Source organism: Poeciliopsis prolifica, unplaced genomic scaffold, assembly GCF_027474105.1.
Source record: "Poeciliopsis prolifica strain line A6 unplaced genomic scaffold, Auburn_PproV2 SCAFFOLD010, whole genome shotgun sequence".
In the NCBI taxonomy this organism is placed as follows: domain Eukaryota; kingdom Metazoa; phylum Chordata; class Actinopteri; order Cyprinodontiformes; family Poeciliidae; genus Poeciliopsis; species Poeciliopsis prolifica.
This window is the reverse complement of record NW_026562385.1, coordinates 815,729-839,692: the sequence shown is the minus strand read 5'-3', so window position 1 is coordinate 839,692 and position 23,964 is coordinate 815,729. Positions and strand designations below refer to the sequence as shown.

The window sequence follows — 23,964 nt, the reverse complement described above, 5'->3', positions numbered from 1 at the left end:
TTCTTTCTTTTCTGCAAGTTAATATATCAACGTTATTGTTATTTTTCAGCATAGCTTAACACTTCATAGTTTGCATGCCAAGGGCCTGCGCAGCGTGGAGTGAATAAGTGATGAGAGACAACCCAAGCGACATTTCACAACATTTTAGTTAGTAGTCTGGACCGGTGTTCTCATGATTTGTCCTACATTCAGTCGCAGCCTCCTGCAAATCTGGTGGTCGGGGCAGATTTTGTCCAATCAGAATAGAGAAATGTTTGACAGGCTCCGGGTTTAGACAATCGGTGAGCTGCTGACAAAAATCACACCCCCTAGTGGGCGGTGCTTAAATGGCAGCAGCTCTCTCCAATATGGAGTACAGAAAATAGCCTGATTCACTCCACATCTTATACTTTTCTCTTGGGTCTTTATTATCTCAGGGTTTATTATTATTATTATTATTTATAGCTTATTCGCAGATGCCAGCCCGCTATAATCTCTTACCCTTTATTTTGAGCTGTAGCCTGAACTTAGCAAACTCCTCAGTAATTGACAGCTGCCGCGCTAACAACGATAAAGCGCTACAAACACTTCAAAAGTCCCGATTTCCACCGCAACACAGCGTTGTGAACTGTCGCTCTTAACGGCGGCAGGACAAAGTCTGAAAGCTTCCGTCAGAGCAACAAAGTGAGCCGAGTTACTGGGTGAAAGGTGACGTCGCGGCAGAATATTTGACTCATAGGTAAGTGGTGGACAAATTTGAAGTTGTTTCCATTGAGTGTTTTTTGTGTCTGGCGTGGCTCCATGTGTCTGTTGCCACTTAAGTACAACTTGGATACTTCTGTTGTTGTCACTATTGTGTTAATCCAAAACAAGCCATAACGTTTAGTTAGCTATTTTTGTTTAATAATGAGTAAAACAAGGTTTTCTGGGTGTATTTATCTGTACCAGCCTGCGCTGCAGTACTTCAGCCCTTTAAGAGGAAGCCATCAGTTTAAGCCACGTATTGTGTAAATCCCATCTTTCTTTGTTTCTTTTTTTTTTCTTTCTCTCCGTGACAAGAATGCACAATGCAGCGAGTGTGTCAGCCTCTCTGGGTTCTTTGGGACTGCTGCGTCTGGTTGGGGTGTCCTGGTCCTGGAGTCTGGCAGCAGGCCTAGGAGTGTATCTGGGCACCAAAAGCTGGAAATACTTCTACATTGCAGCACGTACTGCAAAGAGAGACATCAAGTAAGTCAGGTGCATCCAAATTAATTTGTGATGTTTCTGGAAGTGCACTCAAATATTCCCTCTTCTTCTTCTCTCATTTGAATCAGTGGCCTCTACGTGCTGCTGAGGGTGAAGCTGGCGTTGTGGCACCACATGCGCAGTGGAAGCAATATTCTTTCCATCTTTGCTCAGACCGTGAAACAACACCCAAATAAACCGGCACTGATCTATGAAGCCACAGGGGAAACATGGACCTTCACCCAGCTGGATGAGATCTCTAACGCTGTAGCTCATTGGGCAAGAGGTCAAGGATGGGTTTCTGGGGATGTGGTGGCCCTCTTCTTGGAAAGCAGGCCATTACATGTGGCGTTGTGGCTTGGCTTGGCAAAAATTGGGGTAGAAGCTGCTCTTATTAACTTCAGCCTCCGCTGTGATCCTCTTCTGCACTGCATTGGGGTATCAGGGTCACGGGCCATAGTGTTCGGAGCCGAGCTGGCTGATGGTAAGTATGATTAATCTCACCATCTGTATAATCTGTATTACTCTGAAGAATTTCATTAATCTTGGAATAGCACATTTCTTGAAGTAGGTGTGAAAATAACAGTTTTCAAGAGTACTATGCCTAAATAATTCATTTTCTTTCAAATAGCTATAAAACAAAAGCTTAAATGTTATCAGTGTCATTTTAAAGAGCAAGTTAAAAACTTGTTAAAAGCTGGGACTCCCAAAACACACCAAAATGGATGAACTATTTTTCAAAAGTATTCTTTGATATTATTGCCTTTTGTGTTTTTCATATGTTAAAACAAAATTTAGGTAAATTATCTGTCATTTTCGCAGGTCAATAAAACAATTATATTTCTATTTATGAAAAAAAAGAGATATTAATAATGACAACGGTTGATTTTAAAATTCATTAAGACAAACTATGCTTGTTGCCTGTTGGACAGTGTGTGCAGAGGCATTATATGAAGAGAGAAAAGTTTTAAACCTAAACTTAAAGGACATAATTTTTTTCTTGTATTCAAATGTATACACATAAACAGCTGTGCACAGGTTATATCAATAAGTTGCTGGTATTTTTACTTGTTTACTTCCTGGTGTTTTACAATATTCAAGGTCAATACATACTCTGCACGAACAGAGAAATTAGTTATTTTGTTAAAATTCGGCAAGAACAAAGTTTTTGTCAGTAATAACATTGTTTACTTCACAACTTGTGTAATGGACTCCCTCAAAGTCTTCATGAGTCTCTTCCAGAGCCACTTTATGTTTCTCTGACTCGACACAAGAAAACAGTTTTGCCCAAAATGTAAACAGGCTGAAAGAATGACCAAATTGGGGTTTGGGGAGCAAAATTATGTAATTTCATTCTTACAACTCTGGGAGAGACAACACCTTTCTCTACACTTAGAGAAAATGAATTGTCTTTTATGTGAATGGTGTTTAAATATCAACATTTGAAAGTGAAGATTAGTTGTTAATGTTTATTTTAATTGGTTCTTTCAGCTTGTATAAAAGAGATTCTGTTGTAGAAACTGGACTGTTAACTTGAGCTAAATTGTAATAATTATTGTTCAGTACAGAAAATATAAATATTTATATGTATTGTCCCTTTTTTGCAGCTCCAGTTGCAATAATCATCATAATCAGCCTAAGGGTGATATTGGCTACAGGTTGAAATTATGTAGTAAATCAGATAAAAAATCATTGAAATAAAACCAGAGTTTACCCATTTAATTACTTACCAGTAAGATTGTAGTTTAATGCTGTGATTAAGACCTATTTTGGGGTTTGATTAAAGATAGAATTTTTGTAGACCATTAAAGCATATGCTCATGGATGAAATTAGTAATTTTTGGAATGCATGTAAAAAAAATACTCCCTTTCATATAATGCAAACATTGTTCTTAACCCTCAACAATGAGTCATGAGTACATTGTTTATAATAAATGCATATCAAATAATGTTTATGTATATTTCACATAATCATATCAAGTTCTCAAAACTGCAGCCAAAGGGTAAATGAAAAGCTATAGGTGGGAGGATGTCAAGTGATCATTTAAATGTGTATTTTCCAAATTGTATCAAAAGGAGAACACACAGGCTCAATGACAGTTGGTACATATACACTGGGTGGTTACAGATTTAATTTTATACAGTTTTAAAACCTGTCAGGTGATTCTTTTGTATACAGTTAGAATGTACAAGTATGAAGATGACTTGTCTGAACCTGCCGTGCGTGTTAACATTGCCTTGAGAATTCCATTTATGCATTCTTAAGTTAGATTGCATGCCTTTTGTTTGCTCTGCAAAATTTCTATCTTTGTTTTAATTTAGCTGTAGAAAAACAACCATTGAAATCAGTTTTGGAGCAGTTTCAGACTTGAACTAAAAATTAACCCTACAGTTCCTAGCTTGACCTACCTGGATTTCACACATTATTTGTATAATTTATGATGGGTTTCTATGGTAATGTGTTTATTATATTATTATTCCAACTTATGTAAGCCTGAAAAAAAAAAACATAAAATCACCAAAAGCGTTTGTAAGAATTTTTTTATTTTTTATTTTCCAGAATATATTAATCTTGTAACTGAACAGTCCTGACAACATGGCAGTGTTTGTTTGTTTGATTTACTTGGTCATATCTTATAATGCGTAATCCTCTCGAGGGTCTTCGTCTGATTCAATGTCAATAGATTCAGATGTCTTTTGCACTGGTACCACACACTTTCCCCATCCTCAGGCTCAGGTTGAACATAGATCCCATGATGCCATACGGTTCATCTGCACAGCATCTCTAGAGTCAGTGCTACCCAGACCTGCAGCCTTGATCTTTTGCAGCTTGTTTGTCGCCTGAAGTGTAGAAACAAGTTTGAGGTGGAGAGAGCGGCTGTGGGATGGAGAGAGCGGCTGTGGGATGGAGTCCTTTGAAATGAGGAGGGTGTATGGTGTCTAGAAACTGAAAAGTATGAAGTTCTGAGCATATAAACAGACAGATGTCTCTGCGGGTGGAGGTGAGAGATCAGGGATTGGTGGGTGACTGACCAGACTTGTTAAAGAACTGGTTCTGGTCGTTCACCTACCCTATGTCTCATACGGCCTGGGGCTTTGGTTTGTGGCCAATGTCATCATTTTTTCATTCCAAGAGGCACAGCTGTGAGTTGCCTTAAATGTGGGCCTGTTTTCCCGTATCCTGCAGAGGGAAGAGGTTCAATTACACTGAAGCTTGCAATAACATGTTTCTTCCTGGTTAGCACTAGTTTTGCTTCCCTGTTCAGAGTTATACATTAATGAATGTGTTATTATTGTGTCAACAGTTGGACAATATATATTATCTAAAACTGAACAAGCTGATGAACTATAAAATGTCAAACACCTCTCATATATTTGTTATATGGAAACTATTTCCAAAAAGGTTCGGCAGCCATCTTGGACTCTTAAATAAAACGTGCACAGGGCATCTGTAATTCTTGAATCCTCCACTAGAGTTCAGAAGACAAGTACAATATATCATTCAAAAGAGCAGGGTTTTTTTTTCAAGGAGTGAATTAACTTTGTTACAGAGATCTCTGAAATGTGTATCAAATATGATTCATATAGCATTAGATTTCCTGCATGTTCTCATACAGTTGAGATGTCTTCTGTTGATTCTGTTGCCTTCTCGCATCTTTTCCTTTATGATCAGCCATGTTGGAGATCAATTCATCCATCAGCCAGTCCATGGTGCGCTTTTGTACAGGGGACCTCAGCGCAGAACATCTGTCAGCTCTGAAAGCTCAACCTCTGGACCCAGTTTTAGCCACTGCACCAAGACACCCTCCTTCTCCTTGTGTTCCCCCAAAAGGCATGAATGGTTAGTAGAGATCAACCCAAGTCATTTCTGTTTTAATGGCCAACATTACCAATTTCTCTAGAGTAAAAATTTTTCTCAGTAAACTTTCTTGGTGAAAGAATCAAAATACTCTTTGGTTAATCAATTAGATCTTTTCCAGTGGGGTCATGTTGGTAACACTGTTGTATGGACATGTGAAAACATTGGCATTGTGCAAAATCTCTTGCCAGCTTTAACCAGCATCTTTTGCTTTTGATCTCGGGTCAATGCCCTCATTTTACACCAGAATACATTAATCTCTGGGATACAAAAGCTGTGTGCTTCCTGAACTATATAACTACTGCACATGTCTGTACAAACTTTACAAAGTACAAACTTTCTGTTTGTACTTTTTTATGATAAAATCATTTTATCATTTCATCTAAAATGATAAAACAAAAGTACAAACACTTTTTGTTTTGACACCAACAGGCATCTGGAGTTTGTATACCTAGATGGAGACCCCTAATACTCTTTTAGAATGCTTTTAGAATGTGTTTCCCCCTGGTTTTAACTGTAGATGCATCTGCACGTATATTATGTCTGATTACATAAGCATAGAATGTCTGCAGGTTTCTTCTTTCAGCCATGTGAACTCCTCCTGTATGACTGAAGCGTCTATGTGGAAAAAAAAACCTGAAGTTAAATGTTGAGTCCACTTTTAAATAAAAACATGCAATTGAAGAATTTTTTTCAATGTAATACAATAGCTTTTTTTCTGAAAATAAAATTAAAAAAAGATAATAAAAAAAAAAACATACAACACTATACATTAGGAGGTGAGAGGTTGTCCTAAGCAGCCTTTTAACCATATATAGAAAGGACTTTCTGCACTGCATGCAGATCGAGAGTAAAATAAGATGTGTAGATCTCCTTTGGGTCATGCCTTATTTGTTTGAGCTCTGAAAATGTAACTGCTAATGGACCAATTATATTTTTACCTGATCAAATCTATTTTGTTCACTTGTTTTTTGCTGGCTTGTTCTTTCTTATTTTAGGTCTGAGTTTCCAGCATTTATTAAAAGTCAATGAAACAACTTAATTATCATACTTCTGCCTGTTGACATTTCAACATTGTTTCAGTTCAGGTTTTGTGTATGCAGTTTTCAACTGTTTTTGTAAACAAAAAGTGGATACTGTATCTAATTTTCACTCTCTTCTTTGATATTAAATTTAAAAGCGTAAAAAATCTCTTAGAATACCAGCATGCAAGTGTATTTTGTTGTCTTTTTTAGTCTTTACTATGGATTAAATTGGATAGAAAAGCAAGAGGAGACCAAAAGAAAAAAAACAAATGCAAAGAAATAATGTTCACTAACTTGGACATTGATAAGCTCATGTTTGAAAAATCTTTCTTTTGTGTTTGCTTTACAGTCAAATGCCTATATGTAATTTCCCTCAGATGTTAAAGAAATTATATTGTCGTTTAAAATAGAAATAAATGTCATAAATTGGTTTGTAACTTTGAAATAATATCTTACAATGTCGCATTATTTTCTCCAGACCGCCTGTTTTATATTTACACCTCTGGAACCACAGGACTTCCCAAAGCTGCCATTGTGGTCCACAGTCGGTATGTTTTAATGACCTAAGAGTTTGTGTTTTTTTTGTGTGTGTTTTTTTTACTGTTCCTGTACTGTGAATGAGAACATCTGAAAATCCATTTTGTCTGTATTTATTTTTCTATCACAGCTACTACAGAATAGCTGCCTTTAGTTACTTTGCCTTTCGCATGCGTCCTGATGATGTCATCTATGACTGCCTGCCCCTGTATCACTCTGCAGGTAAGTGCTGCTTACCTTCTGTATTCAATTAATCCACATTCAGATCAATTGTTGAATTTTGTTGCTTAAAGACTTTCTGTCGGTGTCAGGTAACATCATCGGTGTTGGTCAGTGTCTTATCCATGGTCTCACTGTGGTAGTGAAAAGGAAATTCTCAGCCAGTCGCTTCTGGGAAGATTGCATTAAGTACAACTGCACTGTAAGAGCTACGGTTTGATCAATATTCAAACGTACAACATTTTAATGGGCAATTAACTTAAGTAAGAGAACTTTCTATGATTTCGCTTCACAGGTGGTACAGTATATTGGGGAAATCTGCCGGTACCTCCTGTCACAGCCAGTACGGCCATCGGAGAAGGGCCACAGAGTTCGCTTGGCAGTGGGGAATGGACTGCGCCCCAGTGTGTGGGAAGCCTTCAAAGAGCGATTTGGGGTGAATCAGATCGGGGAGTTTTATGGAGCAACTGAGTGCAACTGCAGCATTGCCAACATGGATGGCAAGGTTGGCACTCACTATGTTGTCTCTTTCCACATAAAATTTGAATTGGATATGGGTTGGATACTTTAGCTGAGTATGTTCTGCCAGGTGGGAGCCTGTGGATTTAACAGTCGCATTCTGCCCAACGTGTACCCCATCCAACTGGTGAAGGTTAATGAGGAAACCATGGAGCTTATTCGGGACAGCCGTGGTCTCTGTGTCCCTTGCAGCCCTGGTAATAAAATGCTTTAATGTTATCACAAGTGTGTCTAATACAGTTTGAGTCTTTTGTTCTGTACTGACTGTACACAATTAAAAATCCTCCATGCTTTACAGGGGAACCGGGGCTTCTGGTAGGTCGTATAAACCAGGAGGACCCATTACGGCGCTTTGACGGCTATGCCAACCAGGATGCTACAAAGAAGAAGATTGTTCAAAATGTCTTCAGGAAAAATGATTCTGCATATTTATCTGGTTAGCACTTTATGTCGTCTAAAAACAAAACTTCTTGTTTTTGTCAGTACACAGTGTGATGTGACCAGTTAAGCTCGTCACGACTGTTTTATGTCGTGATTTTAGTTGCAGCTAATTAGCTTTTCACTTACTCCAGGAGACGTACTGATGATGGATGAACTGGGTTACATGTATTTCCGTGACCGGAGTGGGGACACCTTCCGCTGGCGAGGAGAAAATGTTTCCACCACTGAGGTGGAGGGCATACTCAGCAATGTTCTGGATCAAACCGATGTGGCTGTGTACGGCGTAGCAGTGCCAGGTGAACTGAAGTATTCTTTCGTATTGCAACCGCTTCCTGGTCTTTCCCCATTAGTCTTATTGCTGTCAGTTTTGTGTTAGGTGTGGAAGGTAAAGCAGGCATGGCTGCCATCGCAGATGCTACAGGGAAGTTTGACTGCGATAGTTTCTTGCAGAAGATTCAACGATCACTTCCTACTTATGCCCGCCCAGTGTTCTTGCGAGTCTCCCCACAGGTAGACACCACAGGTAAAGTAACCCAGCATTTTCTCTCCGTAAAAAAAAAAATTATATCACTGATAATTCCTTGTTAATGAAATATTATATATCCAAACATGCATTTATAGGTACATTTAAAATCCAAAAGACCAGACTCCAGAAGGAGGGATTTGACCCAAGGCTGACAACTGACCAGATCTACTTTTTGAACGGTCGAGCTGCCCGTTATGTTCCAGTGGACGAGGAGCTTTACAACTCCATAGTGGGGGGAAGAATGTCTCTATGACGTGTGTGGCCATAGCAGTGCTGTCCAAGTTCCTCAGTCAGATAGGTTAATCAGGTCCCAGTGGGAAATGCATTGAGGAATGCATGCAGCAATGTCTGGATCATTCAGTTTTGGTGCAACACAGTTTTGGCTGTTCATTTTTCTGGAAACTGAGTTAAGAGAACTATTTACATCGAGTACTGTTACACATGAGTTTAAACACTGTATAAGTAACACACTATGAAATAATGTGGGGGTATTTGTTCTTTAACAGATCCTTTTTGATCACAAAATGAACATTTCAAATCGCCTTTGAAGAGCGTCGTACATAGAATAGATTTCTTTCTCAGCTAATTTGAAGGGCGATACATTACATTAATGGTGTTAGAATATAACTTGTAGTATTAAGTGAAACTTTGTTATTGGGTATTTGCCCATCTAGGAAATGCTAAATGCTGCTAGGTTTACTGTGTAGGTTTACCTATGTTACTCAGGCTTGTTTTAATGAGGTTGAAAACCTGATTTTAACAGGCATTATGAATGCCTACAAGTTCAAAACCATACTAATCTTAATATAACCATAACACTATCATGATTTTTTTTAAATGCAATGAATTATTCAACCTGCTTGTCAGATGTATACCTCTGAACAAAACTGTTGAACCACCGAACAACACAGACCTTTTATTATAGAATGTGCCTTTTATTAAACTTTAGATCTATTTCACATTTTATGCTTTTAACGAAAAGGATTTTAAATAAACTGTCAGCAGAGAAGCTAAGCCTCACATTTTGACTGTTTTATGTAACAAATCTGGGTAACATTACATAAGTGCTGAGGTTTGTGAGGTGCAACTCAAAATTCTTTGTTTTGCTGTAATGCTAATAAACTATTTCAAAGTGTTTGCTTCATTCAATTTAATCTATTAAGAATTTATTTTATAACCATATTTGAAAAAAGAAAAGAGAATCTTTACATTTCTTTCAGCTCTGTTAACGCTCTGTTGACAAAGTTATCCTTTCCGGTAGAATTTTCAGTGGATGCTCTTTACAAGCGGTACAAAAATAAGGAAAGGCTTTTGGTGTGATGATATTTGTGAAAGTGTAGAGGGGTTGTCTCTCCTTTGGGTCATAAAATGTCACCTTTCCTCTGTCCATGTCCAAAACCATTCTTATCACGTCTGGCTTCTTAGACATGTTGAGTGGCTCCCAGGGCGCGGTGCAGGCTTTGTGCTCTCCGTTCCGATATCTTATAGTCCAGAATCCCTCTGCAGGTGTCAGCACGTGTTTGCCCTTCCTATTGATCGACTCGCTGGCTATTCCTAAAACCCAGTAGGTGTTGTCGTTCACCTCCACGTCCCAGCTGTGGCGTCCAGTGAAGTAGCCCTCAGCAGCAAGCATCTCTGCACTAATATCGAAGCGTTCTGGGTTGTCTGGAAGCTTGAAGATCTGACTTGAATTCTGCACAACTGTGAGATCCTCAGAGAGGATGAAACAGTTTGCTGCGGTATTGGGATCCAGAATCACTGGAGCTTGAATGAAAAAGTAGAGTTACTGATGTAATGCCTGAAAGCCTGTTGAATTTCATGCAAAAATCTGCATTGAACTTACTATATTTGACAATTTTTTTCATTTTCTCCCACACTTTATATTTTAGAGAGCCCAAGTGCTTCGCCACATCAATTAGGGCTCCAGACAACATGTGTGGACCAGGAGACTTTTTCCAGGTTCTGAAAAGAGATTGCAAAAGTAAACATTTGGGAGTTATTATTGTGAAGTTATTTTTAAAAATGCATACTTTTAAAAACTTACCTTTTGATTGTCTCCTTGTAATTCTGTGAAAAAAATACGATATATATTTAAGTTTCTGATCGACATGCACAAGAATGCACATTCATGTCTGACCTTCAGAAATGGGATATCTTGACTTTTCATTTCCTGTTCTGCTGTTCTGATAATGTTTGAGAGCGATGCAACTTCATTGCTCATCTCCTCAATCTTTTCATTGATCATGAGATTCTTCTGATCCTCCTCAGCCTTTAAATCCAAAAGTCTAGCGGCCTCCTGCTCCTTAAGAAACTTGTGAAGAGCCTCGAATTCCTCTTTGATCTGTGCTTCAGTGTGTTTCGCTTGGTTCTGCAAGGGGACATGCTCAAATGGTTATTTCGAACATCTTCTGAAAGCATCCCTGAAGCTGACCATACCTTCACGTGTTCAGCCATTTCCTCGCATGCTACTGTCGCATTCTTGTACAGCTGTAGCTTCTCTTTCAAGGGCAGAAGTGCGCTCTTCAGCTCCTCCTGAAATGTCAGTGACAGGGCATCAACTCTTTTACAAGGTCAGTCTGGCAGGTGGCCAAGCTGTCAACACAGTGTGCAGCTTTCAGCTGCCACATACCTTTCCCTAGCACCATTCCATCTAAATGGAAAGCTTAACAATACAGTAGCATCAAAGACAAAGAACTGTGGAAGATCCATTGAACGGTTCTCGTCAGCAAAACTTAGGTCACACAGTCTAAAGATGTTTTATTTTTTGGATTAGAAAAAAAAACATATTTAGTGAGTTGGACGTTTAGTTGCCTTCAGGGAAAAAGGCAAGGACAGGATATGAATGAATGTAGTGTCACTTAAACCTGGTGGGAGTCAAGTTTCAGATCCTTCTGGACCTGAATAGCAACAGGATACCAAATATATAATTCTATTATTAGAATAGCAATATACTTTATTATACTTTTCTAAAAGAAAAGTTGGAAAATGAATTATGTGCAACACATTGTCCCAGCAATCTAGTCTTCACTAAATAAAATTAAAACTAAGATATTTCAACGTGTGTATTCATTGATACCTTGTGCTTAACACCTGTGTCTTTTCCTATGATATGCCTTGGCTCCATTTAATATTCAAATACTAAGAAAAATTTTCTCATTTATCTTAGCTGCAATAACTGGCATAAAACTGGTTAATAGGTTATACTTAGACACAACATGTTATGTGAAGGATGTGCTGCTGTCTGCTCTTGTGAAGCAATGCTTTGACCAGCCTTGTGACATTAATATGCCTACCTTACAGTCATGGGCGCCTTCTGCAATGGGATAGAGTCTGTGCCCCCTGTGTGCAGCTGCTTTGCCACAAAGACCACAGATTGGTTCCAGATCCTCCAAGCAGAAGAGTGTGAGGTTTTCCCCGTGCTCTTTACAAGTTTTTGGGTCATTCCTACTTCTGTCGTCTTTGAAGGACTCACAGGCCCTCTCTAGCACAGTGTTTACCACAATTTGATCCATTGAAGAGCGACGCCAGCACAGAGGGCAGCAGTGCGAGTCCTTACGGTCTTGTGTGTCCCAGCTGTCTTGCAGACAGGCCTTACAAAATCTGTGTCTGCAGGTGAGGACCACCGGCTTACGCAGAATATGTCCACAAATTGGACAGGAAAGGTCATCTTCAGAACGAGCATGTCTGGTGGCCATTCTTTCCCCCAGCACTTTGTAACGCAGGCTCCAGTGCCCCTCCCACATCAAGCTACCTCATCTTAACCTCAGAAATAACTGTTAATACTTCAGATCTCAAATACATGTCCAGTGAAATGCTACACGGAGCACTGCCCTTTCTCAAATAAACACCTCCCTAAAGTAAAAACACTTCTCTTTACGTTTAAATAATTGTACTAACTGATAACTGCAAATCTTATGAAGTGGAGCACCACAGAAATAAATATATATATATGGTGCTGGAATATTTGCACACACTGTAGTTCTTGAATTGGACTCATGCTACGTTGACCCTTTGGTTATTTAGAAGGTTGTTAAGTGAACCAGTGTTGTAATGAAAGAAGCAAAACAATCAAATCCAGAGTATGGAGGAGGATATAAATAGCAAAGAGAAGCTGTATCTGGAAGATTTTATTCCTGGCCATTTCAATTTGGGATATTCTTACTTAGTTGTGGATGGGGTATTGATTTAAACTGTCAAAAGTTTAATCTGTGAAAAACTTTATTAATTAAAAGGTAAAAGACACAGCAACATAGTCATCCTAAAATTTAATTTGTTAATCTCAAAAGCATTTAACAGGAACCTGACCTTCTGTGCCTTGTAACCCAGTATTTGGTTGGCCAAATTAGCTTACTGGAATGCTGCACAAAAATAGGTTGTGCCGATGGTGTGAACGCCCAGGGAACACTCTCCTGCCATAAGAAAACACTGTTAAGATGTTTTCTTATTCATGGGTTAAACATGATGGTTTAACCCAAACAATTCAGTCTGAGATGCCTGACGTGGGGCAAATTGAAAAAAAGTGTGTTTTAAAGACCTGATTTTAAATTAATACATTTGGGAATCCAACAAATTACAAAGGTAAGGACTGAGACAATTCAATTATGTGTAAATCTAAACGTAACACTTTATAGAAAAAAAATATTCACCTACCTTGTGGTTGTTGAAGGCCTCCCTTATAGGAAACACTGTATGGTTCATATGCTGGCCAGATCTGCTGCAAACACAGCAGACCGGCTCCAAATCAGCAACACAGAATAGTAGCATCCTCTCTCCGTGTGTCTTGCATGATTTATGTGGAAGTCCAAGACTATCTTTAAAGCAGAGGGGACATTCTTTTACACAAAGCTGTGTCCAAAACTGTTCCAAACAAAAATGACAAAAACTACCACCACAGCCAATGCAGCTCAGAACCACAGGAGCCAGGAAGGTTTCTCCACACACCGCACAGCAAGACTCATCCACAACCTGACAAGCCGTGTCAGCCTCCATCTGTGAAGGTTGCTGCAGCAGTCATGGATCTCTAATAAAGCAGGAAGATCTATTTTCTTTTTAGCTTGTACTTCAGTGTTCAATTTAGTCTTGCTCCAGAGAAGAGGGGGAGAGTGAGTCAACCACTCTGGTTTCACTATAAATTACCATTGACATGTACGGAAATATTTTAGTAGCAAATCTACCATCGGCTCAGAACAAGTTGGAAAAATGACAGAGACATCAAATTAATCATTTTGCAGTTTTAAATGAGCTAAAAACTATTTTTATGACTACACAGTGCATATTATGGGTTAACTCGGTCCATAGTGAAAGTTAGAGGTCACCAGGTCACTTAGCCAGGGATCATAGTATCCATACTTCTCCCTCGATTGGCTTTGACATGTGATCTGTGATCAATAGCTAAAATTGAAAAGTGCCACTTTTTCCATCTATAAACAATCAGTATGTTTTTTACATGTTCATATTTTGTATTTTAAATAAAACTCAAAAGTTCAGCGACACAACTTGTGTAATAAATGGGGATAATCTTTTAAACATTTTATTTTTTGTTGGACTTGAAGTAACTATATCAGGGACCCTGCAGCACGTTTGCTCTTGTGTATTGAAGGTCTGTCACATTTAATTGTGAGTAATCATTGTAAGAATAAAGCCAAGTTTTCTATATTTTGTGTAGCGTTTTTATTTATTTTTTTCCAAATGAGATTAGATCTGAATAATTTTGCAACCAGGTTATTTACGTATTAAAACATATAGTTGACAGACAATGTGTCATCATACCTGTGAACTGCATGTACTAATGTGCAATAATCAAATAGTTGGCGAGAAAGGCAGACGCAATTCTTTATGCTGCAACGTCAGTTCTAGAGCATGATGGTTATTTTTATCTAAAATATAATTTTAAAATATATTTTATTTTGAAATAAAATATATTTTAGATAAAAAATAACCTAAATAAAAAATATCGTAAAGCAGTTTTACCTCTAAAATCTGGGTGACATTTTTAGCTTAATGTGCAATTGTCTCCTGACAGTGATATGATAAAAGGGGAGAAAAATTACATGTATTATTTTACTATAGGGAACTTTGCTTTAGTTCTCAAAGATGTCTACCACTAGAGAACTGAAACATACACCACTGAAAACTATACGTAAATCACATGGTCCACTTTATTTTCAAACAGAATGACTGCAGTGAAACATCACAAAAGAAATGGAAGATCATTACATACAAAATAGTTGTTCAATAAAAGTAAAAGTTCTGCAATGTAAAAACTCCTAATGTGTAACAACACACATATAGTATGTCTGTTCCGAGTCATGTACCGAGTTAAACCTCACCTGATCTGAGCCAATGACCAACATGTGATATTCCTGTTTCTGGCAGACATGATTAAGGCAACTTGAACACATGCTTCTGCACAATAGGATAAAAACACGACTAACATGCAGATTTAATCACAAGCTTTTTGTTATATGTTGTTATATGCAGGAGGTTTAGTTTGGACTTTGCATGGTGGAATGCATACGTTTCCAGTTTTTCTAATGTTACACATAAAGATAAGGAATGCCAAAATACACAGCTGATCTGACAGTGCATATCCAGTGCTTCTTCAACAAATAATTTTATACACATTTTGGCTTTAATAATTATTATTTCTTTCAGTATATTATTTCTGTATTACATATACTCTGTCTTCAATAATCATAAGTTTCACACATCACATTAGCTTCCTGTCATGGTGATCGGATGCACGTGCAGAGCGCTGGTGTCGGACCTCCAGGTGTTTGCTCTGCACTCGGTCAAAATGCTGCAGCAGCTCGTTGTAATCCACCTGAGTGTGAGAGGAGCGCTTGCAGGCCGCTTGTTTTTTAGAGTCCATGTACTTGGATTCGTCCACAGTTCTCATAAGCTCTGGATTGGGCACACACTTCAGCCGATGCGAGAGCAGCTGGAAAGCCTGACTCTGAGGCAGCAGCATCAGCAGACCATACAACGCCTTAATCAGGTATGGGTTGTTCTCCACATCCAGGAGCTGCAGACGCAGGTAGGTAAAAATGGGGCTTTCTATGAGCTGCACCAGCTTGTCAACCTCCATTAGGAAGTCCACAGTCACTTCCAGATTGCCAAACTTCTGGATGAGATCATACGCATGCTTGTAGTTCTGTGTGAGGAAACAAAGGGACACAGTGGCCACCGGGTTGTGGCACCAGGACCGATACAGGCAGCAGAACAAAGCACAGCTTTCCTGAGTGTGCAGATCTTTTAGCTGGTTGCGTAGCTGGAAGAGCTCAGCAGAGGTGAGAAGGATGGTGTTGAGGGTCTGAACCATGGTAGAGGCGAATTTAAGGTCCTCCTCCTTCAGCAAGATGTCAGCCATCGAGTGGAAGATGTTCTCTGCATGAAGCAATAGGCAAAGCTGCCTGATGATGAAAGCTCCTCTGTTCTCCAGGAGTTTCCTGTCCAGACTGAAACGCTTCAGTAAATTGATCATGAACTTATAAAAGTAAGAGTTCATACTAGGAGTAGAGGGGGAGGAGTCCACAGCTTTGGAGGCCGTGCTGGACTGCTGTCCTGTTTTGGGCCCGTCTGGCACCTTGAGCACCAGTTTGTTGTCAGCCATATCGCAAGAGGAGGCCAGGTCAGTTTGGCCAGCAGGAGAGGATGCTATCTCAGCCAACACCTCCAGATCCTTCAGGATGACTTCATCAGAGTCATCAGACAACGTTTTAAGCAGAATGGGGAAAAGGTTGTCTGTGTGGCGAAACATTTTGCGTGGTGTTTTGATGTACAGGTGATAAAGCCATTTGAGGACAGCTATGCGGGTCATCATGCCAGTGGAGGAGTCATGGAGGTGGCGGTTCAACACCTGAACAATCCCGTCGAGGTCCAGAGTTACGTGAGGCTTGTCAGAACTTGCTGGAGTAAAGAAGCTGATGTTGCTCAAACCGACGGATTCTTGGGATGCATTCAACATGTCATTGCCGTCTCCTTCCATTTTGGGTTGGCCTTCTCCAGCAGAAGACGATCCCGTGCTTCCGTTTCTTTCTTCCTCCGTGTCCTCATCATCTTCAGGAGTCACCAGTTTCATCAGACTGTTATTACAGGCACTGGCCGCTTCTTTGGTGTTTTTCTTTCTGTCATCATAGGAAAGGCATGGGAGCACTGCAGTGAGAATCCCAGAAGAATAAGGGAGCACCACTCTGCCTGCGAGCTGGATGAACTCCCTCATCCAGGTCATAGCTGTCAGCTGGATCAGATCATTCGTGAGTTTGGTTTCATCTGCAACCTGGCAGTGAATGACAAGAATGTTGGCCATCTCAGCAAATTTCACACTTGAGGGGGTCTTCTTAATCTCCTTCAGAAACTCCCCAAGCACCACCTCACACGTCCTGCGGATCTCCTTGCTGTTGTCACCCAGGATCTGAAAGAGTCCGTCCAGGATCTCGGGGAGATAGTCTAACAGGTGGATGTCTGGCACTGACTCCAGCACATGAATCCAAGAAATGATAAACTGCCTGGCATACTGATTATTCGAGTAGATCCTCTCCCTCAGCAGGGGGACGAATGACACCAGGTCAAAAGTGTTGCTCTCTGTTACTATGTCTTTCAGTAATCTGTCCAGGAGCTCAGATCCACTTTTCACATTCGGGTCTGGATCTGCTGCGAGCTTGCTGAGACCATCAAAAAGCAGATTGAAGTGAGGCAGCACTGCCCCTCTGGCCACCTTCACTATGTTATACAGAGCCTCGCAGGCGTAATAGCGCAAGCGGCTGTCTGAGTCATTGAAACACGTGAGTACTGGCTCAATGAGCTCCTTCAGATACAGACCTGAGTCCTTCCCCAGGGCGATGGAGCAAGCCGCCAGTCCGATCAGACCCCCCTTGCGGCTGTGCGGGTGTTGAGAGAGCGCAAACTCCGATGCCAGGATCTGGATCACATGTCTGATTTGAGTTGAGTTGTTCTGGGCCACGAACTCTCGCACCAGCTTCTCTATTTCCAGAGCCGCGACTTTCCTCTTCTCATACAGCTTATCATTGAGAGCCCTCACAATGTTGGGCGTCAGGGGCGAAAAGTCTTTCTCCGTGTTCATGCTGGCGGCTGCTCTCCCGAATCCCCGTCTGCGTAAGTAGGCGAGAAAGCGGCTCGCATTTAGATTAAACTATATCAGAAAACAAACAATTCTACCCTGAGAGGTTTCATTCGTATCAAGGAAGCGCTCTAACACAAAGCAGCTGACCAGTTACATCCGCCGGAAATGCGTCACTGTTGCAGCTTTTATTTGGGTCCCGCTTCGTGCGCAGCGGCAACTCTGATTAGCGCCATTGGCGACACACGCCGCAAATAGTTGTTTTGTTTTAATGTTGCATGTTTTCCAGTTGGCACGTGAATATTAGTTTTATTTTATTTTTTTAAATATTGCTAGAAAGCCTTTGTACTTCTGACGTCTGCCATGGCGAGCCGCGTCTCCATTCACTCCCAGCTCTCCTCCATCATGGAGACGATGGCGAAGTCTGCGTTCAGCCAGGTCTGCAAGCTGGTGGACCAGGACTCAGCCGAGCTGCGGTCGGAGCTGTCCCGGCTTCTGTGTGCCAACTCAGCCCTGACAGAGAAAGTGAACAGTCTGGAGTGTGAGCTGACAAGTGTGGTCAGAGACACGCCCAAGAGAAGTAGAAGTTATTGCAGCGTAGGTGTGCAAACTGTCTGCAGCAGAGACGAGAAGCATCATGATGGTATTGGGAGTATCGCAAACTAAAGTAGCAGGTCATTGTGAGCGAACGCATTGATTTATCCAGCTTGTCCTTCGTTTCTTTTCTGTTTCTCAGTGACCTGCCCTCCCACGATAGAGGGGATCTTTGGAAAAGACTGGTGTATAAATCTGTGGAAGGACAGAGATCCATTCAGTCCCCAGAGATGCACAGACTCACCTGGGCCTCCTGATGATGAGGTGAGGAGGGATCGCTCCAGGGCATCCTGCCTATTATTATGGACACAGAAATGATTACAAATCAGCGTAATAACAGTTTCCCATGATCATCAAGGCACATTGTCCTGCGTGTTTAAAGTTTCTTTGCTTCAGCCAATATGATTTTAATGGAAGGCTGATTAAAAGGCATTATGTCATGTTTTATTTAAATATACAATAAGCGTAAAATATCACAAGATGTTTGTTTTGCTTATTTTAGAGATTTTTTTTCAAACTTTGTCAATAATTCATGTCCCTCAATTTACATTAACCTGTGAATGGTTATAATGTCATAAAATGTTCAACAAGTAGTCCTGTATGAATCCTGTACTATTTCAAAGATTAAAATAGATCTTGGTTATTAAATTGAAATAGTCCATCCATTCAGCCAAAGGGTATCATTTGTTACTGCAAATTATTTTAACCAATAAAAAGTGAAAGGGTACATTGTGCATGAAAACAAAAATTAATTTTGCTTATATTAATGTTTAACACAATCTCTTTTTGTAAAGTATGGTGAACTGATCAGTTTTTACTTCATCAACATGTTTTGCTGTAATTTCACTTTTTCAACTGCCTGCCGTGGTGGAATGTTGTGAATTTACCAAAATCAAATGTTTTTTAAAAAATTATGTTCTGTACTTTGCTAAGTTAATGTTTGGCTCTTGATCAAATAAATAATTAGATTCTAATAACTGAAGTTAAAAAACTTTTTCCATTTCAAATTACAGCTTGTAATCCAGAGTTTTTGAAAATGTGTTCTTTTGAATTTGAGATTAAAATAAGTCTTTGCCTTTAACAGCCTGCAGCAGTTCAATCGGACCAAGTCACACTTGCCAAGCTCAAAACAGAGGAGTTGATGCCAAATGCTGCCACTAACTCAGATGAGGAAGCAATTTCCAATGAAGGTAAGAAATGTGAAGAATCGAGAGTGGAATGGGCAAATATAGCAATGTTTTTCCTGCTTTCTGAGTTTAAACAGCTGCTTTTGTACATCAGAACATGAAGAAAGCATGGCTGAGGAATCGGATAAGAAGTCAGTGGATTACTCTGTCGATGGCAGTACTTGCGGCTTTCCACTTGATCAGGATGGACAGCAGGATTCGTTATTAGAAAGTATCGAAGAACCACTTGTGCAGTTTATCAGTATCAATGGCACAACGGAAGAGGACTTTAGCACCCATATCATACCAATTGAAGTGGAGGACGAGGAGGAGGAGGATGATGATGTCCAGTTTGTCCAAGCAAGTCACAATGAAGCAGAATCGAGCCCTGCAGTCGGGCCCAGTCACAACGAACAGCAGGCATTACCAACAAACAGCACTGACAACTGTATCACTAATATTAAGGACTTCCCTAATAACTTGAACGTGGTCAGTGTGAAAATGACCAGAGCTCCAAAAAGCAACACGTTCACATGTCATGTATGTAGCAGGACGTTCTTTCACAAGGGCACACTGACACACCACATGAAGTCACATAAGACAAACTTCTGCAGCATCTGCAAGCAGCATTTCCCTCAAAAGAAGCTGAACTCCCACAGATGTGTGCCTCCTGTTTCACACCAGAGAATCAGCAAGTCGTGCGAGTTATGCGGCAAGGTCTTTGCCAACCAATCAGCTCTGAGGATTCACTATGTTGTCCATACAGGTGAGAAACCCTACAGGTGCAGCCTGTGCGGCAAAAGGTTTACTCAAAAAGGCAATTTAAAATGTCATCTACGCATCCATACTGGTGACAGACCTTTCCTGTGTGTTAAGTGTGGAAAGACCTTCACGCAGAAGGTGAACCTCAATCATCATCTAATGGCACACTTAAATCGTGAGGTTGTTGGAGGAGGGTCAGTGAGTCAGAAACAACCCAAACCTAGCAACATATAGCAGCAGAAACTAGGGGTGCAGCGATAAATTGATCGGACGATAAATTTGCTCCGATTTCCTCCATTTTGGGAAATTGGTGATCAGCTGTTACTTCCATGTGAAGCCAATCTTATCTACTCATCTTATCTACCTCGGCAAGGGTCCAAAAATCAACCAATGTCTTCTTTTGCTCTGTGTTGATAGACTGGTCCAATTACAGCCTGTGTCTGAACACTTATAATTAACAGTAGTCACCCCACTGTTGCCAAATCTGTGACTTATATTCAGTAATTTAAGACAAAAAAATTCAGATTGGCATGTCAGGCTTTTTAAATATCAGTAATCGGCGATTTGAAAATTGCAATCCATGCATCCTTAACAGAAACATGTCACTAACTGGATATAATGTATTGTTTATTAGCTACATTTATGAAATTCATCATGCCACTGTTTACACTAGTGTAAATGTTGTTAATGTCTTGATGGTAACGTTTTATTTGTCTTTAGTATTGTGGAAGGTGTGTTGAAAACAAATGCTTTTGTACTTTAGTTGACATTTTTCATGTTTTTTTTCTCTATTAAAACAAAATCATAAGTACAAATATGTTCATTTGTTTTATTTCATAAAACTCAATTTCAGTTATATGCTAGTAAAATCGATGCTGCTAGAACCTTCTCTAAACAGACTCAGCTCAGGCAAGCTTTACATTCAAAAAAAGCAATTTCTATTAGGCATAGGAATGAAATAAGACTACATGAAATCAGATTTACAGAATCTTGACAATTTCTCTTCAATTCGAAATCTCAGTAGAACCATAAAATAACTATTCAAACAGTAACAATATTATCAATTACACCGTGTAATTGATAGGGTGTGGAGCTTCTTCAAATATATGCCCAAGAGATCATTTAATTTTAGTTATATTTCAGAAAAAATGTCTTCAGTTTCATTTTAATGCCAAAGAATTCAATATGGTGTTGAACAAATAAAGAACTGGTCAAAGGAACAATCTTGGTTCAGGTTTTTGTTCCAAGGAGGTAGTTTTAGAGGTTGGCCAGGAACATTTTCCCAAAGTCAATAATTTGGTATTTCTTGGGACAGTCCTTCTGTGGCCTCATATATTGGGAACAAACACATGCAACAATGAAATGAAGTTAAAATGTTTTTCATTTCTTGCTGGCTAATCAAACTCAGACCCGTGAGAATAAATATTCTATTATAAAGGACCAATAAGCTCCACTATTGGTTAGCCACTGCTACGTTAGTCTCTCCACTCTAGCTAAAAAATATGACTAACAGTAGCACAGGTCATAATAGATAATACAATCCAGCTCTCTTTGCTCCACATCAGTATTTTTCCTCCATGTTGGATGTTAGTAAAGAAATACTGCCGCATGTTGAGTCACTCTGAGCAGTGCTGAGAGGACCTGTGTCAAATACCTCTGGTTTGACCATCCAGTTGAAACACTGATGGTGATTTAAACCATATTTATACGCGTAGCATTTGCCACATCCCACGCAGCTATAAGGCTTTTCACCCGTGTGCGTTCGAAGATGTATGTTTAAAGAGCTTTTCTGGGAGAAACTTTTGCCACAGTCTGGACAGCTGTAAGGCTTTTCACCAGAGTGCACTCGCTGGTGCAGCTTCAGGTACGTTTTCTGAGCAAATCGTTTTCCGCACACAGAGCAGCTGAAAGGCTTTTCGCCCGAGTGCCGCCTAATGTGCACTTTTAAGCTGCTTAAATAGTTAAAGATTTTTCCGCAGAATAAACAGTCAAACCGCTTTGGTGCCTTAACAAGTTTGGGTTGAAAGGGGAGTTCTTTGGTTGTGTTTGTTTGGAGACAGTTTGTGTAATCTGAGGAATCCACTGAGGCTGGAGGAGGATTTGTGTTTTGCACAAGGCTGCCCATTGCTGCATCCTCTATTAATCTGTCCGCGATGGTCGGCTGTGCCCGCTGTAGCATTTGTCCGTCCGACATCATGGGGAAATTATTCAATTCCCCTGTCTGAAGCTGCAGTTCATCGACGGATCTGTGAAGCATGCCGTCATCTTCAAACATCCCAACAACTGTGAAATGAAAATGCATCCAGTTAAATCATAGGCAGTTAGCAATCTGTGTTGTTTTATTTCACTCCACTCTTACTTTTCCTGTTGTCAGCACGACTCATCTGCTGACCAATAGGGTGATCGTCATACGTCTCTTCTTTGACAAAAATAAGATCAGGTTCTCTCCCCATCATGTCAGCTGCCTACCAACAGCATAAAGGAAACGGCTAAAAATACATCCCTCATTATTCAGACCATCATATGACTGAATTGCAAAAATAAGACACACAGCTGACCTCTGCTCCTATGTTTGTCATAGCAGCCTCCATTGGCAGTCTTCTCTGAGGGTGAAGCTTGTCTTCTCTCCACAGATCCATGCACCAATCCTTCCCAAATACTCCTTCAATGGCTGGAGAAGGCTGGTGCTGATCTAGAAAGGAAAAATATAGAGCTTATACTGAGATATGATGCAGACGGTTATCTTTCTATAAATGCAGTTCAACAAAAATAGGCAGAGAGCAAACAGTAACTCCAAGTAACAATAATATTAACCAGAATACAAGCCGATAGGGTGCATTGTGCAGCATAAAAAAAGGGGGGGAAAACCCCACAGAGTGTCAGACTTGATTCAAGCGTCTGACCTGAAAGTTGCCTGACGCTGGTGTTGACATGTGCTGGGTAGGTCTGTCCCTCTCTGGCTGCTCTCAGTTGGACCTCCAGAGAGTAGCACCTCTTCTTCAGCGCCTCGTTCTCCGTCTTATGCAGAGATATCTCAGTGTGAAGGACGGAGGAGCACTCGTCAGCCAGGCTGCTGATCTCAGCCAAAGCCGCCTTTGTTAGCCTGTCCAGGATGACGGCCAGCTGTGTCCGAAAACTCCTGTTAGCGCCGTCGCACATCATCTCGCCAAAGTCGCTGAGTATTTCTAATTTCGGCAAGATTAACCCCCACGAAGCAGCGTCGCTCCTATAATCAAATATGTGATACAGCTGTAGCGCAAAGGATTATGGGAAATCTATAGGCGAAAGCACCACAACGTATACTGTATGTAAAGGCAACAGCGTGTTCCTGCCTCAGCTCGATTCATGAGGCTTTTTGTTGGACATATATGGATAGAAAATGTCACAGGACGGAGAAGAAAAGTATGATAAAACATGTCTCAAAACATTAATGAATAAAAAAATACTTTGATGCATAATTATTGCATAACAAAGATATTTGTTCTGTAAAGGCCAAGCTTGCAAAATCAGCACGTTACATTATTTTGTCGTTATCTTTCAAATATAGTTGGAACTTCTCCTGTTTCACATCTTCACACGTTTTTTTATATTACTTATTCACCCACGCACAATAAAAGCGATGCAAAGCTTCTTTATCGATAAAATTTAAATATATATAAACGGAGTTGAGCTACTGCAAAATATTTTTAAATGAAGAGAGGCGAATAATATAATATGTATGATATTTACGTTACTGGATCTTTACTCAGACTTAAAACTAGACATTATTTGAAATTGTTGCCATCTAGTGGTGATTATATGTAATAGCCACATAAATTATTTTCAGATCCAACCAACCATGTTTTCGGGATACAAAAAAAAGGCAATGAATGATCAATGAAACACCTTTAGTGTAACATATTAAGTTCAACCGAAAAGCAAACGAAAAGCTTGAAATGCTGTGTGTATTAAATCGAGGTTACCTATGGCTTTCCTTTTTTAAATCTCAATAAGTAAAACTTCTTGTTTATGTTCTTATTTATTGAGATGCCTCT

The 23,964-nt window shown here is 40.0% G+C and overlaps 5 protein-coding genes across 7 annotated transcripts; 2 read left to right on the top strand and 3 right to left on the bottom strand.

Moving 5' to 3' along the window:
* The first annotated feature begins 37 nt into the window (after positions 1-37).
* On the top strand, positions 38-9,464 carry slc27a1a (solute carrier family 27 member 1a). 2 transcript variants are annotated; one of them, XM_055035712.1, is made up of 13 exons: positions 38-718; positions 1,039-1,206; positions 1,293-1,687; positions 4,877-5,044; positions 6,566-6,635; positions 6,755-6,846; positions 6,936-7,045; positions 7,139-7,348; positions 7,433-7,559; positions 7,661-7,798; positions 7,935-8,099; positions 8,180-8,326; positions 8,425-9,464. In XM_055035712.1, exons 2-13 carry the CDS (start codon positions 1,040-1,042, stop codon positions 8,580-8,582), a joined length of 1,947 nt encoding a protein of 648 aa, XP_054891687.1. In that variant the 5' UTR covers positions 38-718; position 1,039; the 3' UTR covers positions 8,583-9,464. The 2 variants fall into 2 exon arrangements, with proteins under 2 accessions (XP_054891687.1, XP_054891688.1); XM_055035713.1 differs by having other exon boundaries at positions 8,254-8,326; positions 8,425-8,540.
* Positions 9,465-9,473: 9 nt separating this feature from the next.
* trim35-13 (tripartite motif containing 35-13) lies at positions 9,474-13,362 on the bottom strand. Of its 2 annotated transcripts, none has more exons than XM_055035715.1 (6): positions 12,980-13,362; positions 10,766-10,861; positions 10,467-10,697; positions 10,374-10,396; positions 10,173-10,291; positions 9,474-10,093 (listed from the first exon to the last, which is right to left on the bottom strand). In XM_055035715.1, the coding sequence occupies exons 1-6, from the start codon at positions 13,316-13,318 to the stop codon at positions 9,555-9,557; spliced, it is 1,347 nt and encodes a 448-aa protein (XP_054891690.1). In that variant the 5' UTR covers positions 13,319-13,362; the 3' UTR covers positions 9,474-9,554. The 2 variants fall into 2 exon arrangements, with proteins under 2 accessions (XP_054891690.1, XP_054891689.1); XM_055035714.1 differs by lacking the exon at positions 12,980-13,362 and adding an exon at positions 11,623-12,964.
* A 1,107-nt stretch (positions 13,363-14,469) lies between these two features.
* Positions 14,470-17,556, bottom strand: vac14 (vac14 homolog (S. cerevisiae)). Its single transcript, XM_055035761.1, has one exon. The coding sequence runs from the start codon at positions 17,409-17,411 to the stop codon at positions 15,039-15,041; it is 2,373 nt and encodes a 790-aa protein (XP_054891736.1). The 5' UTR covers positions 17,412-17,556; the 3' UTR covers positions 14,470-15,038.
* A 37-nt stretch (positions 17,557-17,593) lies between these two features.
* LOC129363579 (GDNF-inducible zinc finger protein 1-like) lies at positions 17,594-20,745 on the top strand. The gene is made up of 4 exons (XM_055035763.1): positions 17,594-18,051; positions 18,145-18,266; positions 19,087-19,192; positions 19,284-20,745. Exons 1-4 carry the CDS (start codon positions 17,772-17,774, stop codon positions 20,162-20,164), a joined length of 1,389 nt encoding a protein of 462 aa, XP_054891738.1. The 5' UTR covers positions 17,594-17,771; the 3' UTR covers positions 20,165-20,745.
* Positions 20,746-23,164, bottom strand: LOC129363450 (zinc finger protein 26-like). Its single transcript, XM_055035583.1, has 4 exons — positions 22,834-23,164; positions 22,489-22,622; positions 22,290-22,395; positions 20,746-22,213 (listed from the first exon to the last, which is right to left on the bottom strand). Exons 1-4 carry the CDS (start codon positions 23,090-23,092, stop codon positions 21,492-21,494), a joined length of 1,221 nt encoding a protein of 406 aa, XP_054891558.1. The 5' UTR covers positions 23,093-23,164; the 3' UTR covers positions 20,746-21,491.
* Between the last annotated feature and the right edge of the window lie 800 nt (positions 23,165-23,964).

What these genes read in the sequence shown, in the direction of transcription:
- LOC129363579 (XM_055035763.1), top strand. Translation starts at nt 17,772, where the DNA reads ATGGCGAGCCGCGTCTCCATTCACTCCCAGCTCTCCTCCATCATGGAG. An exon ending in CTGGGCCTCCTGATGATGAG is followed by an intron (nt 18,267 to 19,086) that starts GTGAGGAGGGAT and finishes TGCCTTTAACAG; the next exon opens with CCTGCAGCAGTTCAATCGGA. An exon ending in GGAAGCAATTTCCAATGAAG is followed by an intron (nt 19,193 to 19,283) that starts GTAAGAAATGTG and finishes TTTGTACATCAG; the next exon opens with AACATGAAGAAAGCATGGCT.
- slc27a1a (XM_055035712.1), top strand. Translation starts at nt 1,040, where the DNA reads ATGCACAATGCAGCGAGTGTGTCAGCCTCTCTGGGTTCTTTGGGACTG. An exon ending in TGATTCTGCATATTTATCTG is followed by an intron (nt 7,799 to 7,934) that starts GTTAGCACTTTA and finishes CACTTACTCCAG; the next exon opens with GAGACGTACTGATGATGGAT. An exon ending in CCCACAGGTAGACACCACAG is followed by an intron (nt 8,327 to 8,424) that starts GTAAAGTAACCC and finishes ATGCATTTATAG; the next exon opens with GTACATTTAAAATCCAAAAG.
- trim35-13 (XM_055035714.1), bottom strand. Translation starts at nt 12,072, where the DNA reads ATGTGGGAGGGGCACTGGAGCCTGCGTTACAAAGTGCTGGGGGAAAGA. An exon ending in AAATGGCTGAACACGTGAAG is followed by an intron (nt 10,698 to 10,765) that starts GTATGGTCAGCT and finishes GTCCCCTTGCAG; the next exon opens with AACCAAGCGAAACACACTGA. An exon ending in AAGATATCCCATTTCTGAAG is followed by an intron (nt 10,397 to 10,466) that starts GTCAGACATGAA and finishes TTTTTTTCACAG; the next exon opens with AATTACAAGGAGACAATCAA.
- LOC129363450 (XM_055035583.1), bottom strand. Translation starts at nt 23,092, where the DNA reads ATGATGTGCGACGGCGCTAACAGGAGTTTTCGGACACAGCTGGCCGTC. An exon ending in CAGCGTCAGGCAACTTTCAG is followed by an intron (nt 22,623 to 22,833) that starts GTCAGACGCTTG and finishes TTTCCTTTCTAG; the next exon opens with ATCAGCACCAGCCTTCTCCA. An exon ending in TCGTGCTGACAACAGGAAAA is followed by an intron (nt 22,214 to 22,289) that starts GTAAGAGTGGAG and finishes TTCATTTCACAG; the next exon opens with TTGTTGGGATGTTTGAAGAT.
- vac14 (XM_055035761.1), bottom strand. Translation starts at nt 17,411, where the DNA reads ATGAACACGGAGAAAGACTTTTCGCCCCTGACGCCCAACATTGTGAGG.